General features: G+C 38.4%; 1 protein-coding gene across 8 annotated transcripts in view; it reads right to left on the reverse strand.

Annotated features, from left to right (window-relative positions):
• The window catches only part of EEA1 (early endosome antigen 1), a 472296-nt gene that overhangs the window by 46208 nt on the left and 405691 nt on the right, over nt 1-20397 (reverse strand). For all 8 annotated transcript variants that reach the window (XM_070052691.1, XM_070052692.1, XM_070052693.1 and 5 more), the window contains 5 exons: nt 17770-18108; nt 12701-12850; nt 11628-11747; nt 4564-4767; nt 1257-1457 (listed from right to left, as the gene is read on the reverse strand). In XM_070052691.1, coding sequence (XP_069908792.1) covers nt 1257-1457; nt 4564-4767; nt 11628-11747; nt 12701-12850; nt 17770-18108 — 1014 coding nt within the window. The remainder of the gene's footprint in view (nt 1-1256; nt 1458-4563; nt 4768-11627; nt 11748-12700; nt 12851-17769; nt 18109-20397) is intronic.

Here is a 20397-nt window from a genome sequence, read left to right on the forward strand (position 1 = left end):
GAGAACCCTTATACTCTGTTGATGAGAATTAAAATTACTGTACAAACATTATGGAGCACAGTACAGAAGTTTCAAAAAACTGAAAATATATCTACAATATGACCCAGCTATCCCACTTCTAGGTATAGATCCAGAAAAGCAATGAAATCAATGAAATCAGCATTTGAAAGAGAAACCTGCACTCCTACATTCATTGCAACACTATTCATAACAGTCAAGATATGGAATCATCCTAGATCTCCTCCAATATATGAACACATAATGGAATATTAGTCAGCCATGAAAATAACAAAAGCCTGAAATTTGCATTACAATGGATGGAACTAGAGATCATTACGTTAAGTGAGATAAGCCAGACACAGAAAGACTAAGAACCGCTATATTCTAAAAGCTGTACCTATGAAATTTATATTTATTAAATAAAAGCTTCGTTTAAGAAAAGACAAATATTAGATATTCTCTCTCATAGGTGGAAGTTAAAAAAATTGTCAATCCAAACTTAGACTTAGTGATTACTAAAGGCTGGGAAGGTCTGGTGGAGGGAAGACAGAGGAATGTTAGATAACACAGTCTGAGTCTGATAGAATTAACAAATTCTAATGTTTATATTACAGTGGGATAACTATAGTTCATAGAAAACTATCATATTCTGTATAAAGAAATGGAAAGGAGCAGCTGACAGGCTCCAAACACAAAGAAAAGATAAGGAAATAGAAAGGCTAGTTGACTAGTTTAAGGGGTTTACATTGTGTGTTTGTGTAGAAATACTGCACTGTACCTCATAAAAATTTACTAGTACTACATGTGAAGTCAAAATAAATTTTTTAATAATTTTTAAAAGATTTATATTCTCAAATTCCCATGGACAAAGTGGCACAGTTAAAAGAGCCTAACATCAAAATTTGTGTGATGATGTACATACACACATGTATACACACATTTAGATAGATTTTTAACATATACATATATATTTTTAACAAATACATTTAATTGTATAATATCAAATTAATTTGAGCTTCAAAACAACAATAAGAACTTGATTCCAGAACGTGTAGTTTGCTGAGGAGGCATGGGAATGAGAATAAACATGAAAGGTAAACAAATTATTTAGAAACAACTTTTTCTAATTACTATTCCTAATTTTTTCCATTAATATGTAAGGCAAAAAAGAGAGAAATATATAATTTAAAATATCTGATAGCCTAAGATCACTGGTTAATTCATACAAACTCATTAAATAGCATAACTCAAATTACCTGTATGTCAAGTTGGGAGACCTTCTCTTTGCTTTCATTTAATTGACTATTTAATTCATTGACACTGGTTTCCAAGGAAAGGACACGGTCTTGTGCAGCTCTAAGATGTGCCTTTTGCTCTTGTACCTGGTCATGCAAATTTTCCTGGGCTTGTTTGTGACTTTCTGACTGATTCTTCAGCTTCTCTGTTAATTGAGTGACCTGTTGTACAAGGAAGACTTTATGAAGTTCACAAATGAAATGAAAATTAAGAAACCCAAATTTAAGTACCACAAGAATATTACATTGCTCTATAATAGGTTATCTTAAAATTTTTCAAGTAAAATTGCAGCCACAATCTACATAATAGTGATTTGATTAATGATGACCATATATATAATGGCGGTCCCATAAGACTATATTGCCTAGATTATGTAAGTATACTCTAGGATATTTGCACAACAATCAAATCCCCAATCATGTATTTCTCAGAATATACCCCCACTGTTAAGTGATGCATGACTGTAATCTTTCCATTAATAAGTAAACATAATATCTCAAATCATAAGAAATAACATCAAACCCAGAGATATTATTTAAAAAATTTTTAAAATAATCTCTACTGAGCTATAATTTGTGACATACAATTCATCCAAATTAAGCGTACAATTGACAAATGTATATATTCATTCAACCAGCACTACAATCAAGGTAGAGAATATTTCCCAAATGTGTCCTCATGCCTCTCTACAGACATTTCTCCACTCCCATCTTCTAGTCCTGGACAATCGGCAATCTGACTGAGTGACACACGTTTCTTATATGTTATGGACATTTCTGAATTGTCAGATACATGTATCTGTGTTTTGGTTTTTGTATTCTTAATACTACCTTTTAAATAGCACACTTTTTAAAATTAGATGAAATCCCATTCAGCTGATATTTCTTTGATATATTCTGAGTTAATCAAGCTTTTTGAATCTATGGATTTAATTTTTAATCAAATTTAAACCTGCCTCAGCCATTACTTCTATAAGTATTTTCCTCCTCTCTATCCCTCTGTGACAATAATTATATATCTATGCTAGACTTCATGATCCTGTCCCTCAGGTCACGAAAGCATTGCTCTTTTGTCACCTGGTGTTTTTCTATGTTTTTCATTTTGAGCAGTTTTTTGATTGCCTTGTCTTCATGTTCATTGATATTGTTTTCTACTTGCTTCATCTACTAAGTTCATCCAACAAAATTTTCATTTCATTTTCATCTCTCTAGAAGTCCTACTTAGGTCTTTTAATAGTTTCCACTTTTATGTCTATTATTACAGTTTTTCTCCCGGCTGTGGATGAGCTTTGGTTACTTTGCAACCTGCAGTTGCCTGATATTGCTCATTGCCTGGTCTTGTGAAATCCTACTTTATGAGTGTAAAGCTTATTAGCATTCAACCAAAGACTCAGATGAATTCCTGGGCATATTTCTCAAGCTTTTTCTCTCCTTTCGTCCTTCCCTTGGTGTTCTGCCCTGCAGCCTTCACCTCCCTGAACTTGAGTCTCTTGATCTCATTTAATTTCATTCCGTCTGTCACTCTTCAGTTCAGAGACCCCTGTGCTTTTCTTGCGTTTCCCTGAACCTGCAACAGTCTGGAAAATAGCTCAGGGTTGAAGGTTAGAGGGATTCAAAGTTTCACTCCACTGTTTCTCTTTTCACAGGGGTTTCAATCCTCTACTACATATTGCCTAATGTATGCATTCTTACCATCTTTCTATATTTATGGTAGGATAAGTAAACAGGTATCAGTTACTCCAATATGGCCAGACACAGAAGTATACAGATTAATTTAAATTTACTCTTTAAAAGAATGCATGGGGAGCAGGTGTTCAGCCTGGTGATCAAGATTTTCATGTTAGGCACCACACATTGGAGTGTCTGGGTTTCATTCCTGGCTCTGGTTACTGAATCATGCTTCCTGTCAGTGTAGATTCTGGAAGGCAGCAGTGAGTGGCTCAAGTAATTGGGATCTTGCAACTAAAGTGGAAGATCTGAATTGCATCTGGATTACATTCCCAGCTCCAGTGTTTAGGCCCTGTCCCAGCCCGGGCACTGTGGGCATGTGCACTGTGAACCAGCAGATGGAAGCATTCTCTATCCTTTCTCTCTCTCCTTATCTCTGCCTCTTAAATAAACAACAGCAACAACAAAATCCATGGCTTTCCCAATTAGATCTGCATGATAAACAATGTCAAGTTGTATATAATTAAAAACTATTGTAAGATAATTCTCATAACAATTCTTCAAATTAACTTTGAAATTTGGGGGGGAAATCTATGTTATAATATCATACTCAAATTAGCCAGCGCCATAGCTCAATAGGCTAATCCTCCACCTTGTGGTGCCGGCACACCGGGTTCTAGTCCCGGTCGCGGCGCCAGATTCTGTCCCAGTTGCCCCTCTTCCAGGCCAGCTCTCTGCTGTGGCCAGGGAGTGCAGTGGAGGATGACCCAAGTGCTTGGGCCTTGCACCCCATGGGAGACCAGGAGAAGCACCTGGCTCCTGCCTTCGGATCAGCGCGTTGCGCCGGCCGCAGCGTGCTGGCCGCGGCAGCCATTGGAGGGTGAACCAACGGCAAAGGAAGACCTTTCTCTCTGTCTCTCTCTCTCTCTCACTGTTCACTCTGCCTGTCAAAAAAAAAAAAAAAATTATACTCAAATTAATAAAGTGATATGACCTACTGAAACTTCACTTTAAATGTTTTCTCATTTAGATAACAATATTCTTCTATTAGACAATTCTTCAAAAAGCAACTGTAAATTCTTTTCCATTAGAAAACATACTGATCTAAATTGTATAACTATATATTACTATTGGAACAAGGTAATTTATCAAAGTTATTAGCCATTTATTGTTCAAAGATACAAACATTATCAAAATATAAGTAACCAATTCAGAGCATTAATACTTTGTTATATCTTTATGACTATATTGCTATTCACTCTTTTTTAAAAACATCACAAAATGCCATGAAGCAAATATATATAATTAACAACATTTCTTATTTCCCAAAGAGCTAGTAAGGTGATGTGATTTATCCACAGTCACACAAGCAGTAAATTGCCTTCTGGGAAATGTGCTGAGGATTTCCTGTATCAAATTATGCTAACTTTAACTGCAATAGTGATCCACTTCTAAGGTAAATGAGATGGCATTCAACAAAGATACAAAACATTTAAAAAGTGCTAAACAAGAGCCTGAATTAACTATTTAAATAATGTATTGTCAGTAAGATTTAAATAAAAAGCACATTTTAGAAATATAATATGCTTTAAAAGCATACTTGCTCCTGTAATGTATGGTTTTTTTCTTGTAACTGGTTAAGAACAGCAGTCTCTCCTTCACCAGCCTGAATTTTTGCATAAAGATCTTCTCTTTCTTTTTCTAGTAATGAAATATTTTCTTTACTCTTCTGTAATAAGGCTTCAAGGTTCTGGATCTTTTGATCTTTATCACCAATTTGACGTAGTACTTGCTCCAAATCATTCTGTAAAAAATAAAAAAACTACTATTGTAAGGACAGAGAATTTACAAAGTTATTTCTCAAACATAAAATGATTGATAATAGATTTCATCACTCAAACTCTTGGCCTTACTTTATAAAACTATCACATTTTAACATGGCAAATTTAATTAAATAATTAATTAGAACCATAAATTTATTAATATATAAGAGAGCTTCAAAAAGTTCAAGGAAAACTGGCATTATCCACTTTTTATTTGAGAGGCAAGGAGAAAGGGAGAGAGAGATGAGCTCCCATCTGCTGGTCCTTTTGGCTGAAACAGCCACAGGCTGAAACCAGGAACTGAGAACTCTATCTAGATTTCCCATGTGATTTGGCAGGACCCCAACTACTTGAGCCATCACCACTGCCTCCTAGGGTCTACTTTTGCAGGAAGCTGTAGCCAGGAATTGAACTCAGGTACCCCATGTGGGATGTGGTCACCCTAATTGGTGTCTTAACTACTAGACTAAATGCCGATGCCATTTTTTCACAAACTTTTTGAAGCTCCTCTTCTATCTTATATTATTGTTAATAAGACAGAATTTAAGAAAAAGTTTCAATTAACCACATCTGAAACCCTCAGCTAACCTCCTATTACTCTTCTGATCCATTTCAGACACAAAAGACTGAATTACATCAGGTTCACTCCCACCTGGAGGGTCTGTGCACTAATTGTTTCCGCTGCCTAGAACTCCTTCCCCCTAGAGTCACATGGACTCCCTCTTCTTCAAAACTGTTTGCTCCACTGTCACCTTCTCAAACAGGTCTACCCTGAGCACTACATTTAAAATTGTAGCCTTTCCCAATACTTCCTATTCTGCTTAATGTTTTATTACCATAGCTCTTATCTTCTGACGCCCTAAATGTTTACATATTTTTAATGTTTATCTGCCTTTCCCACCCTATTAGGAAGTACTTCATATGCTACACAAAGGTGGGGATTTTGAATGTCTTATTCATTGAAGTATCCAAGATATCTGAGGCTCATGTTTTAAAATATTCATTGAATGAACAGCAAAATAAATGACTGCACTCTAACACACAAACACACAAGCTCACTTCAATACCCCAACAGGATTCTTCCATTGCCAAATCAAGGGTCTTCTTTACTTTACCAAGGACTCTAATGTTACATACAGTACAGAACCATACATGTTAACCTTTCCAGCTATCTGACCTATCACCTTTGCCTCTGCCTCAATCGTTGTAAGAGAAGCCAGAGAGCTACTACCCTGAACAAAGCCTTAACCAGCCTCTCTGTAAACCTTACTGTAGCCCATCCCACCACGCTGAGACAGAGCCTGCAACCAGCTGGTACCCTCGATGATTTGTGTCAATATTAAAATATTTGAGATAATCACTTTCAAACATGCTTCTCATCCCTCTCAGCTTTAGTCACAACATGCTGAAAGATAATCGCTGCTCTCAGACGCTGTTCCTGCCACCAATAACCCCTTTCTTCAAATTCCATTCATCTTCTGCAATCACAGTTCCAAGCCTAGGATTTTTTTTTCCATAAAAGTCATTAAGTCTAAATTACAATCTGGTTCTCCATTTACAGATGTCCGTTCCCCCCTCACCCTCTCTGCTAGTAAGGCCTATTCCACAGGGCAGGCAGAGACTGACCCTTTCCAGTTTTTTGCTGCTACTATTCTCTCTTTCAAGCAAAACCTTCAGGCAGCTTAGAAAGTATGTCATTCTTGCTTATTCTACCCTCTACTCTTTGTTGCTATCATCTATAAATCCCTACCTCATTCTCTGAAGACTTGAGACCTGATTTAGTCTTTCTTTCAATCCCAATTTCTGCCAATTTCCTGGGAAATACAAAATACACAGAGAATTAAGAGCATAGCCTCAACATGCATATCACTGTAATTCCTGGACCTGTCCTCACTCCACATTTCCATCCCTCAAATACTGGGTCTTTTAGTCACCTAAAATTGTTCCGACTAGAAAAGCCCAACCATCCTACTCTGTGACCACATCTTCTTGACTGTCTTCCAATTTCACGACCTCATTTCTGCTCTTCACTGTCAGAGACCTCAACTTCCTTCTAGCTTATTCAGCACATTCCTAGATTTTGCTTCTCAAACCTAACATCTGGATATGTGGTAACCTTAACTATGCTTTCAGCCACACTGACCACTTCCTTACACCCTCAAAACTCCAAGAGAGTCATGCCCAAAAAGTCCAACCCTAAACTGATGTCACAATCTGATCTTTTCACACTCTGATAATTCTAAACACAAACCTCCGTTAAATTATGCCACTACAAATATCTAACTTCTAACTTTTCAATCTCTGCTTGCCTGATATTCTGTTATACTATCTCCAACTTTTTCCATCAACATGGATTTTCAAAAACAATCCTTCTTGAATTTTCCATCTCCGTGTGTGTATGTGTATGTGTGCCCAATATTTACCTATATTCCCTCAAGATTCCAGGAATAAGCTCAAACTCACACCCTCCTCCATTGTATCAGCAACAATTATAGCTTCTTATCAGTATTTCATCATGTAGTCTGTCTTTCTTCCAGTATCCTTAATAACTCCCTGTCTATGAACCCCTTTGTCCTAGAGTATAAACATGTTGAAGATTCTTCTCTTCTTAATATTATACCCAGGTCAAGGCCGGCGCCGCGGCTGACTAGGCTAATCCTCCGCCTAGCGGCGCCGGCACACCGGGTTCTAGTCCCGGTTGGGGCGCCGGATTCTGTCCCGGTTGCCCCTCTTCCAGGCCAGCCCTCTGCTGTGGCCCGGGAGTGCAGTGGAGGATGACCCAGGTGCTTGGGCCCTGCACCCCATGGGAGACCAGGAAAAGCACCTGGCTCCTGGCTCCTGTCATCGGATCAGCGCGGTGCGCCGGCCGCAGCGTGCTGGCCACGGCAGCCATTGGAGGGTGAACCAACGGCAAAGGAAGACCTTTCTCTCTGTCTCTCTCTCTCACTGTCCACTCTGCCTGTCAAAAATAAAAATAAAAAAAAAAAATATATTATACCCAGGTCAAGCCCCGCCCCAGCCACCCCGCACCTCCAGTTTCTGCCCAATCTTTACACAGTTCACATTTAAATTTCAAAAATAATGGTCAATTGTTTCATGTTCACTAACAGCGTTGATGACACTGGTTTACTATGTTCCCAATGTAACCATCTGTAAGTCATTCTCTTTCTCCCTTATCCCCTACATCTATTAACTCAACAAGTTTTATTTATTTTACTTCCCAAGTACTTCTCACATTTGTTCCTATGACTTTAACAACTGCTTGAAATAGGATATTATTTTTTGTCTGAGTTGCTGCATAATATTAGCATTTTAATTGACCTGTTTCAGAATATTTCCTTCCAAACTTTATACAACTGCAAGAATAATCTACTTTAAAAAAGAAAATATGACTAGGACATTTCTAAGGCCTTCAAACATTTCCAACTTTAAATATAAATGTACAAAAGGTCTTCCAAAAACTTACTCATATCTAATGCTTTAGCAGCTCCTCTAATCTCTAACTCACACATCCAGCTCCAGCAATATCTAATGGTTAAGTTCATACTGGCCTCAGAATCCTTGTTCCTTGTAGCTTCTACTTGGCAAATATGCTCATCATCATCTTTACACCCCAAAATATTACTCATTCTTTATGACTCAGATTTTCACTTATATGAAATCTTCCACCCAAGACGGCATTGTGGTACAGTAGTTTAAGCCAGTACCTGCAACACTGGCATCCCTTTTGGGTGCCAATTGAGACCTGGCTGCTCCACTTCTGATCCAGCTCCCTGCTAATGTGCCTGAGAAAGCAGCAGAAGATGTCCCAAGTGCTTGGGCTCCTGCACTCATGTGGGAGACAAGGAAGGGGTTCCATGATCCTGGTTTTAGCCTGGCACAGCCCTAGATTTTGTAGTCATTTGGAGGGTGAACCAGCAGATGGAAAACCTCTCTCTCTCTCTCTCTCTCTCTTTCTCCCCCTCTCTCTAACTCTGCCTTTCAAATAAATAAAAACAAATCTTTAAAAAAAAAAAAAAAGAAGAAGAAGAAGTCTTCTATGACTGCTCTGTTCCAGACTCTGTATGGGTTAGGTAACTGCCCTTGATGCTACCATAAGAATTTCATACACATATAAACACTTAGAACTACTTCTCGGACTAAGTTTTTTGGATTCTTCATGGGTCCATAATGAAGGACTTTTCATGGTCCATTCCCTATTCTCTTCTCATTCCTCCTCAGGGAATAAGAGTTTAAAATCACTAGAAAGTGCAGAATAAGGAACAAAGCATGTTCATATGAGCCCTTAAGTTCCCCAATATGGGAGACAGTCTGCCTCTAAGAAGGTGATAGGCTGCCATGTCCATCTTTGTCTGTGGCCAGATTAATAAAATTTAATTCTGGGGCACAGTAATAAGAAAGCCCACTTGGCTGCTGCTCTATGCCAAATTCCCTACACTAGCTTTACTACCCAGTTTCTTTCCCAGCCTTTACAGTAAAACTCCTGGAGTTTCTTTATTCACTCTGTCAAATTACTCTCTTCCCATTCTCTCTTGAGCCCTCTCTAATACGGTTTTTGCCCCACATCCCCTATCCAAATTGCTCTTACCAAGGTCACCAAAAATCTCCATGTTACCAAATTCCAATGAGATTCTCAGTTTTTATCTTCTGATTGACCAGACCAAAACCCTTTGAGTCAGCATTGACTCCTCCCTCAATACCACCATCAATCTGTCACTATGAGTCAGCATTACCTTTAAAATACATCTAGAATATGACCACTTTTCACTACCTGCACTGTTTCTACTCTGGTCCAAACCATATTGTTTTTTGTCTGGATTACTGCAGTAGTCTCTTAGCTTGTACTTAGGTGCCCCTATAATCTACTCTCATCACAGCAGATAGGGTAAGATCATGTCGCACCATTCCTCAGAACCTTGCAGGGATTTCTCCTCTGACCACAGTAAAATAAAGTCCTTAAAATTTCCTATGAGCCTCTGCATATTCTAGAGAGCCTGTGGTCTCTTGACTGTGGCTCTCTGCATTTAACCACTCACACAACTCCAGCCATGGACTTCCTGCTACTCCTGAGACATGTCCCCGCTCACGATCTTTTAATGTCCTACTGACACTCTTCTCCCTGATAGCATGGCTCATGCCCTCCCTTGCTTCAAGCCTTTCATAGAGGCTTCTCCAAAAACTCTACCATTGTGTTCCACCTTCGGCTCCCTCCTGCCCTCATACCTCCTCTTTATAACTCCTCAGCACTTATCACCACATTGTACGTCGCATCTATTTACCTCAGTAAGCTCCATGAAAGCTCACGTTTGTCTGTTTTATTTGCTGCCATATTCACAAAATCAGTTCCTAGGCTGTGAGTAGACATTAAAACACATTTGCTGACTAACTGAATAAAAGAACAACAACAGAGAATCCAATATTCTGAACTCTGACTCCTATGCTACTCTCCAAACTCAGAAGGGAAAGAGAAACATATTACTTACTGCCTCCCTCAAATTCCAACACTGTTCCTGTGTACCCATAATTAAACTGCCAAGTCCTAAAGGGCAGGTACTGTGTCTCTTTATCTTCAGTGATGAGGACAGTTCCTGACACATAGTGTTCAATAATATTAAATGAACTAATGAAAGAATCAAGGAATAAATGAAGATTAAAATCAAATACATTTTAAACATTTGGGTACCCTCCCTTCACCATCACAAAATAAAAACTTCTTTCAATCTTCTAAGATATGCTGCAAGATCTCTATGAATTTACCTCAATCAGTAATATTTTCTATACCTACAATTCCAAGGTTCTCATGAGGGTTATGAAGCAGGAAAAGATATGACAAACAAATATCAGGTTTTACTGTAGGAAAATACAAAATATCTTTTTTTATTGGGCTAACTAAACCAGAAAATTTTATGTGAATATTTTTTATTTTTTAAATAAGAATTTAATAAATACTGTTTTGTGGGGAGCAACTTGGACTAGACAGTTACTCGAATTAAGACTTATTCTATGCATCTGCTCTCCCACAATATGGCACTGGGAGAGGAGTAAACAGCTTCTACGCAGCTGCCTCTCGCCAACTTGAGTGATGACCTGCAGGAGCTGATCCTGCTCCTGATTGGAGGAGAGCAGCGTACTTGGCATGTGGGTAGCAGAGTTGGGATTGGTGGAAGAGGACTATAAAGGAGGAGAGAGACAACATGCACCAGGAACACCTGAGGAACACTTGTGCAGCCTCCGAGAGAGCCGGCTGGCGGTATGCCGCTCCCCTGCGGAAGTGGGGAAAGTGGCAGGGGGAACTGCCCTTCCACGGAGGTGGAAGGGTCGGTAGCCAACCCGGGAAGAACCAGCAGCAAACCCGGGAAGGGCCGAGCAGACAAAAGAACAGCGCAGGGTTCAATGTCGCTCCTCCACGAAGAGGGGGAGCGACATAATGGTGCCGTGACTCGGATATGAAGCCTAGGAGGCATAATGGTGCCGTGACTCGGATAGGAAACCTAGGCAGGGTTCAGTGTCACTCCTCCACGAAGAGGGGGAGTGACACTGTTTATTTATAAGTGATAATTTATATTAATTTATTTAGCTAAATATATTTAATATAAGAAAATTTAATTAATTTAGTTATAGAAATTTGTAAATATATAATAAAAGTTTAAAATAAAATTTCAAGCTATTTTAGAAAAAATTTTCAACATAATAAAAAAAGGATTTTCTGACTATTTAAATAACGAAAAGGATCAAAGCCCTTCACAATCAAGTATTTGGCATTATCTAGTTTTCCACAGCAAGAGAACAGCAATGTGTTTTAATTTTTGTTTAAAAGGCTAATGGTTCAAATAATGTTTACCTGAGCTTCTCGAAGTTTTGCTGTAGTGTTTTGCTGAAGAGCCTGCTGTTCCTGATGCTGTTGCTTTGTTTTATCTAATTGATGCTGCAACTCCGTGGAATTTGTTACTTTTTCCTTCAACTTAAAAAAAAATTGACATTGTCATTGACAACCTATAGGCATAATGCTATCATTCATAAATATGACATTACTCCAATTCTCAAATGTGAACAGAAAAATAAATTTAGATTACTTTCAGAATCTTAAACTCATGATCAATAAAATAATCTCTTAGCAAGACTCTCATCCTAAAAAGAACAAAATCTTTCTCCATGATGGCATTTATTTTATCATTGTTTACTGTCTATAAACACGTTCAAGGAATTACATGTAAATTATTTATAATCTTATCAGTATTTCTTTTGTCTTTTTCCACGCCAGTCATATTTATCATCCATTGACAAATAGGATCATTTACCACATTTACGACAGTAGGTCTAGCAGAAAATCTACTGCTGAAGTTATAGATTTTAACCTGAATATTTGTTCAATTTCAATAAAAGACATAATTAAATAACATTTACTCTACCCATATCATGTGTACCATTTTTAGCAGCTACATCTTTAATTAAGATAACATATTCTTTAATTAGGATAGTATATTCATTGATATTAATTTTTAAAAGTGGAAATCCTCAAAAGCAATCCAAAGTTCATATGTACCAACTTTGTCATTAATGATCCTCATTGGCTATTCATTAATAAGTGGAACTTTCTGTATAGGAAAGCTCAACTGCTTAACAAAGGTTCACCCCCAGAATTTTTCTTGTGTAAAGAGTAGCTTTCTGAGTTTACTTTTGTTGAGGAGTTTAAGGAACACATTCACAATAAAAATGACTTAATGTACTTAATGTGGTTTATAAGTCTGATGTTTTTAATAGAGAAGAATGCACGATGCAATTTAAAGTTTTCTTAAAAAAGTTCACTTAAAGCTCGACAATTAAAAGTGATTGATGAACCATAACAACGTCTAAGATGCTATTTTTGCTGTTATAAAATAACTTGCTATTAGAAACCTTGAAATGCTAGCTTACCTGTTCTTCTAAACGAGAAAGTTTGAGTTGTAAATCAGCCACTTGCTGTTCTTTATCCATCAGCTTTTCACTTGAAAGTTGTCTCTGCTCCTTCAGCCTACCATGAGCTTCCCCTAGTTGGCGCTCTGTCTCGAGAAGTTTGCTATGTAACTTAAAAAAAAAAAAAAGTGTGTGTGTGATATATATACCTACTTTCCAATGTTTTATTTTTCAAAAACACTTTAATTTTCTTGATACATTGGGGGAACTTATTTATCTGAGATACAAAGGACATACAGAGAAAGAAACAGAAAGACTGAGGGGGAGAGAGAGAGAGAGAGTGCTCTCATCTACTTGTTCACTCCCCAAATGCCTACAGTGACCAAGGCTAAAGCTAAGAGTCAGGAACTAAATCCAGGTTTCCCACATGAGTAGGAAGAAACTACTTACCTGACCCATCACTACTGCCTCCAAGGACTTGCATTGGTGGAAAACTAGAATCGGAGCCAGAGCCAGACACTCCAATGTGGGACATGGGGATCTAGATGGGTACCATATACACTAGCTCAAATGCCCACCAGCAATTAATTTTTTTAAAAGATGTACAGAGAAAGAGGGAGGAGGGGAAGAGAGAAAGAGAGACAGAGAGAATCAGTCTTCTACCCACAGGTTCACTCCCAAAACGGCAGCATCAGCCAGGGCCAGGACAAGCCAGTAGCTTCTTCAGGGTCTCCCACGTGGGTGCAAGGGCCCAAGTACTTGGGCCATTTTCCACTGCTTACCCAGGTATATTAGCAGGGAGCTGGATAGGATATGCAGCAGCCAGGACTTAAACTGGTACCCATATGGGATGCTGGCACTGCAGATGGAGGCTTAACCTTCTATGTTACAGCATCAGCCCCTAGCAACTAAATTTTAATCACATAAACTGTAACAGCTTACATAAAGTTTTTGAAAACACCATGGTTTTTGATTTTGTTTTATGGCTCTCTTAAAATTAAAAAAAAAAAAAAAAAAAAAACAAAAAAAAAAAACAAAAAAAAAAAAAACAAACACAGGACCAGGGCCTCTCATTTGAAAGTCAGTGTTGGGGGCCGGCACTGTGCTGTAGCGGGTAAAGCTGCCTGGAGTGTCGGCATCCCATAAGGGCATTGGTTCGAGCCCTGGCTGCTCCATTTCCGATCCAGCTCTCTGCTATGACCTAGGAAAGCTGTAGAAGCTGGTCCAAGTCCTTGGGCCCCTGCACCCTCAGGAGAGACCCAGAAGAAGCTCCTGGCTCCTGGCTTCGGATTGGCTCAGCTCCAGCCATTGCGGCCAATTGGGGAGTGAAGCAGCGGATGGAAGATCTCTCTCCCTCTGCCTCTCCTTCTCTCTCTCTGTAACTCTTTCAAATAAATAAATCTTAAAAAAAAAAAAAAAAGTGTTGGAATCACTTGAGAAATCTAAAATAATAAATGAAAATTAAAAATTAAAATACCCTGGTACCTATTATATAGTAATTTTTTTTAATTCCACAATGATTCTTGTTGGTTTTCAAAGTTAATAATCAGCATAGCTGATTTATTACATTTGGGTTTTGGAAAGAACCCAAAGCATTCCTGTCTACAAATTGGCACATAAATCTAAACAAAGTAGAAAAAATGATTATTTTTTTTAAATATAAGTTAACTCAAATGTCATCCAGTCAAAATTAAAGAAGAAATTTGCCTTGTAGGTTAGTACCATCAATTTCTCAAATTATTTTCTCTAATATCACCAGAAAAAAACATGCTAGGTAGTGAGGATAAATGAGTAAGACATGGTTTTGGCACCCACAGAAGAAAAATATAAATCACATTAATATACTACACCACAGTAAGTAAAATATCTACCATATTTTTGCATACTTAAGCCATCTGGGGATAAGGGAAGCACTGGTAGTGTTTAGAAAATGATTTCTGGGAGTCAGTGCTGTGGCATAATGCGATGAGCTACTGCCCACAGTGCCAGCCTTCCATATTGGATGCCAGCTTGAGTCCTGGCTGCTCCACTTCCAATCCAGCTCCCTGCTAATGGGCCTAGGAAAGCAGTGAAGGAAGGCCAAGTTGCTTGGGCCCCTGCACCCCCTTGGGAGACCAAGAAGAAGCTCATGGATCCTGGCTTCAGCCTGGCCCAGCCCTGGCTATTGGGGCCATTTGAAGAGTGAACCAGCAGATGGAAGACCTCTCTCTCTCTCTCTCTCCCTCTCACTGTAACTCTCTTTCAAATAGATAAAAATATATTGAGAGAGAGAGAAGAGAGAGAGAGAGAAGAAAAAAAAAAAGAAAATGATTTCTAGGAAAGTGATGAGTGAAGCAGTATTTTTCAAGGTGAAGAAGAACAACAATATCTTCAGTCATTAAGACAGACTAAATAATGTTAAATAATGCCACAAGAGCAAGATACAACATAACATGTGGAGAACACCTAGCACACTCCTGTATTTCAGTAATGGAGAATAAAATAAAGAGTAAGGGGCCGGTGCTGTGGTGTAGCAGGTGAAGCCACTGCCTGTAGTGCCAGCATCCTCTATGAGCACTGGTTCTTCTGCCGGCTGCTCTACTTCCTATCAAGCTCTCTGCTATGGCCTGGGAAAGCAGTGGAAGATGACCCAAATGCTTGGGCCCCTGCACCGGCATAGGCAACCCAGAAGAAGCTCAAGACTCCTGGGTTTGGATCAGCGTAGCTTCAGCTGTTGTGGCCATTTGGGGAGTGAAACAGTGGATGGAAGACTTCTCCATCTCACTATCTCCCTCTTTCTCTGTCTCTCTGTAACTCTGCCTTTCAAATAAATAAATATATCTTTAAAGAACTGAGGAGGCAGGCTGACAAGATCACTGGGGAAACAGGATGGCATAACAAGGTACCTGAACTTAATCTATTGAAGCATAAAGAGTTATTAAATGGCTTAAAGGGTGGTTGGAACATGGTAAGATTTTTTTTTTTGTAAGATTGATTACTCTATGTTCCTAAATCTGTATATATGGGCCGGCGCCATGGCTCACTGGGCTAATCCTCCACCTATGGCGCCAGCATACCGGGTTCTAGTCATGGTTGGGGCGCCAGATTCTGTCCTGGTTGCTCCTCTGCCAGTCCAGCTCTCTGCTGTGGCCCGGGAAGGCAGTGGAGGATGCCCACGCGCTTGGGCCCTGCACCCGCATGGGAAACCAGGAGGAAGCACCTGGCTCCTGGCTTCAGATAGGCGCAGCATGCCGGCCGCAACATGCCAGCCGTAGCGGCCATTTTGGGGGTGACCCAACAGAAAGGAAGACCTTTCTCTCTCTCTCTCTCTCTCTCTCTCACTGTATAAATCTGCCTGTCAAAAAAAAATCTGTATATATGAAACACATGAAACTTGCATAACTTAAATACAATTTAAAAAAATATTTTTTTAAAAGAAGATCGATTACTCTGGTAACTACACACAAGATTGATTTAACAGGGACAAGACTTAGGCAGAGTTTGTTAATGTTTGTTAGAGTGGGTTAAAAGTAAAATAAAAAGAGTAATGGAAATGAAGGAGAAGACAAGCTAGACAAATATTGCTAACACTTCTAATCCACTGTATCGTGAAACTTACAGCTAATCCTAAAAATTAGTGATAGCATATATGAAGTACTTACTCTAATTCCTGAAACATGAATGAATTTCAACAAATTATTGAATAATTCTGAATTATTAATATCATTTTATCTAGAGAAGTAGGAAGCCATGAAAATAATTAATTATAATAAATAAAGTATCACTGCCACTTAAGTAAAAACAATTGAGTACTATAAAAAATGTGGCTGAGGACTTTAATGTTTCTCAAACTTTCATTTTTCAACCAATTTTTAATGTTCCTTATAAGCAATAATTAGAATATAGACATTAGCCAGCGCCGCGGCTCACTAGGCTAATCCTCCGCCTTGCGGTGCCGGCACACCGGGTTCTAGTCCCAGTCGGGGTGCCAGATTCTGTCCTGGTTGCCCCTCTTCCAGGCCAGCTCTCTGCTGTGGCCAGGGAGTACAGTGGAGGATGGCCCAAGTCCTTGGGCCCTGCACCCCAGGGGAGACCAAGATAAGCACCTGGCTCCTGCCATCGGATCAGTGCAGTATGCCGGCCGCAGCGCGCTGGCTGCGGCGGCCGTTGGAGGGTGAACCAACGGCAAAGGAAGACCTTTCTCTCTGTCTCTCTCTCACACTGTCCACTCTGCCTGTCAAAAAAAAAAAAAAGATATTAAAAAAAAAAAGAATGCAGACATTAAACAATTAAGTTGGCGGCAAAGCCAAAAGAAGCATCAAATTTTATCTTTTTTACCTAAAGAACAGCTGTTAGGACTCTCTTTCTACTTCTTCAATATCTAATTTTATACTATATTTTATTTTATCTTACTATTGAAGATTTATTTATTTTATTTTAACGGCAAGGGGACCAACAGAGAGGGAGAGATAGAAAGAGAAAGAGATCTTCTATCTGTCGGTTCACTCCCCAAATGGCTGCAACAGCCAAGTATGCATCAGGCTGAAGTCAGGAGCCAGAAACTATACTCTGTTCTCTCATGTGAGTGGCAAGGGCCCAAGTACTTGGGTCATCTTCTGTTGCTTTCCCAGGTGCATTAGCAAGGAGCTGGATCAGAAGTGGTGCAGCCAGACTTCAAATTGAAACTCTGATATGAGATGCTGGTGTTGTATGTGGCAGCTTAACTCATTGTGCTACAACATCAGCCTCACCACTTGTTTTACAATAATTGTTTTAAAAATTTAGTAACAAAAAAAGAATTTTTCATTTAAGAAATGGTCAACAATTTGAACTAATTATAGCAGCTAAAATTAGTATCAACTACCACATGCTACAACTGTAAGCAATTTTTATATTTAATTTATAAACACTTCACAACAAAGATATTATCATTTTTTCTTAAGGAAAATTGAAATAAAAAGAAGTGAGATCCAACACTACAGGATATAAAAATTGAGTTAATTTTTAAATGACACTTTTTGAATAAGCACTACTTTATGATCAAATAATCATCAAGCGCACTAAGAAGAAACCATAGAGGAATTACCATAAATGCAATTAACATCTCTTACTTGGTTAATTTCACTTTGGAGTTGTAACCCATGTTGTTCCTTTTCTTCTCTCTGTTGTTGTAGCTGTTTAAACTCTGCTTTAAGATGCTGGTACTTAGTCTCTACTTCGGATAACTCCTCTTTGAGCTTTTGAGTTGCTTCTCCTTTTTCACTTAGTTCAGCTTGTGATCTCTGCAGTGAAGTTTCAGACGCAGATAATCTTGCCTGAAGCTGTTGACAATCTAGGTCTTTTTGATGAAGGGTTGCTTGTATATTCTTTTTGCTCACAGATTCTTCATTATGTTTCTCTTCTAACTGGACATAGTCTAGTTCTTTTTTCAGCAACTTTTCTGTCAAGTTCTGAAATATCAATTCAACAATTTACTTCCTTTCCTAATATTTATAATTACTCTAATTACTCAAGTAATTTTTAGAGCAATACCATGTCCTGGTAAGTGTTTTAGTCAATATTATAATATAAAACAGTGAAAATACACATTCTCATCAAGAAGAATTAAATTATTACATACTGACAGGACTGTCATTGGTCCACTTGACTAAATTTTACTAATCCAATATAAGAATTGGCAAGAAAATAAAGAATAATAACAAAAACACAAAAATCTGCATTCTTTGGGATATTCAACATATTTATATTCTTCCATTTAAGTTAAAATTTAAGCTACTTTCTACAAACAGAATTTATTTTTAATAGCAATATACCATAACAATTCTAATTCTAATTTCTGGCCTTGCAACTTCATAATAAGAGCTTTAATGTACTGTTACAGTATGCCTGATCCTACTGACTACATTTTTCCTTCTCTTCCTTTTTTTTTTTTTTTTAATATGTATTTATTTATTTGAAAGGCAGAGTTACAGAGAGGCAGAGAGAAAGAGGTCTTCCATCTGCTGGTTCACTTCCCAAATGGCCACAATGGCCACAGGTGGGCCAATCCGAAGCCAGGAACCAGGAGCTTCTTCCAAGTCTCCATGTGGACACAGGGCCCAAGAACCTAGAGGCCATACTCAACTGCTTTCCCAGGCTATAGCAGAGCTGGATCAGAAGTGGAGCAGCCATGACTCGAACTGGCAGCTATATGGAACACCAGCACTGCAGGCTGCTATGCTAACAGTGCCGGCCTGCCTTCTCTTCTTCATACAGACCATTTTCTAGAGTCACAAGCTAAAACTAATTCAAATTTCTTTCTAATTATATAAAGAAAATGATCTCAAGGTATCATTTGTCTGCTTTATATAATTTTTTAAAAGATTTTATTTATTTATTTGAGAGCTAGAGTTACAGACAACCAAAGGCAGAGACAGAGAAAGGTCTTCTACCCGCTAGTTGACTTCCCAAATGGCCTCAATGGCTGGAGCTGGGCCAATCCTAAGTCAGAAAACAGGAGCTTTTTCCCGGCCTCCCACATGGGTGCAGAAGCCAAAGTCCTTGGGCTATCTTCTACTGATTTCCCAGGCCATTAGCAGAGAGCTGGATCAGAAGAGGAGCAGCCAGGACTAGAATCGGCACCCATATGGGATGCTGGCGCCACAGGCGGAGGATTAACCTGCATCATAGCACAAGCCCCTATATTTTGTTTTACTCAACCGTATCAAGCATAAAATATAAAATAACAACTCCAAAGATCTGAATCAAGCAGTCTGACTGAATGTCAAAATGCAATCTCAGTGAAATTGTTACAATTAACACTGAACATTGTAAGGTGGCATAGTTACACATAAAATATGGCTCAGGATTTTGAACTCAATTATGTAAGATAAATAGCCAGGGAAGAAGTCACTAAATCAGTAGATATTTAATATATGCAGGGTGGTAGATGGCAACAACATAGAAGTAGCAGAGAACAATCAAAGTCTTTGTACCTTAACCAGACTATAATCTAAGTGAAAAACAGATTAAAAAAAAAAAAAAAAACCCTTTCCATGACATTCAGAATACAATGCCCAAGAAAGAATGACTAGTTGAGTGAAATTTCTTAAGTATACCATTTAAAAACAATTAAGTGAAGTCAGGGTATCTGAAAATAATAAAGTTTGAGCTTAATTTTAAAAGTGATGAGAAGAATTAAGGAATTAAGAAAGACAAAGAAAGGGACAAACAGGTTGCAGGTGGGGAAATAACAAACCCCACTGCCATATGGGGAATAATAAGTCTAGGTACTAATGGCAAAGGCAATAATAAAGATTCTTGAACATTTGTCTGAGAAAAAGAGTTAATATAAATCATCAGGTAGGAATATATTACAGAAAAGCAGTACCTAGAAAGATGATATAAATATGCATGAGAGTACTTCAAAAAATCTATGGAAAAATGGAATTTAAAAAATAGTTTTGATGCAAAAAAAAAAGAAAGCCATGCATAGTTTTTCATAATATGTATTCCTATGAACTTTTGATGAGTTTTGAGTATGAGAGGAACAGAATGAGAGAGAAACTTAGAAGGAAGAAGAGCAACCAGGAGTTGACAGGAAAATTAGCCAAGAAACATGTACCTTGACCAGTCAATAGAAATAGAAAAAACAGGCAGAGCCATAGGACTAGAGAAACTATACTTTCGATGGTTCAACTATATGTTAGGAAAATTCTTTTTTCTTTCTGTTATCAATAAGTTAAAATCTATCTCAAAAT

This window comes from Oryctolagus cuniculus, chromosome 11, assembly GCF_964237555.1.
Source record: "Oryctolagus cuniculus chromosome 11, mOryCun1.1, whole genome shotgun sequence".
NCBI classification, from domain to species: domain Eukaryota; kingdom Metazoa; phylum Chordata; class Mammalia; order Lagomorpha; family Leporidae; genus Oryctolagus; species Oryctolagus cuniculus.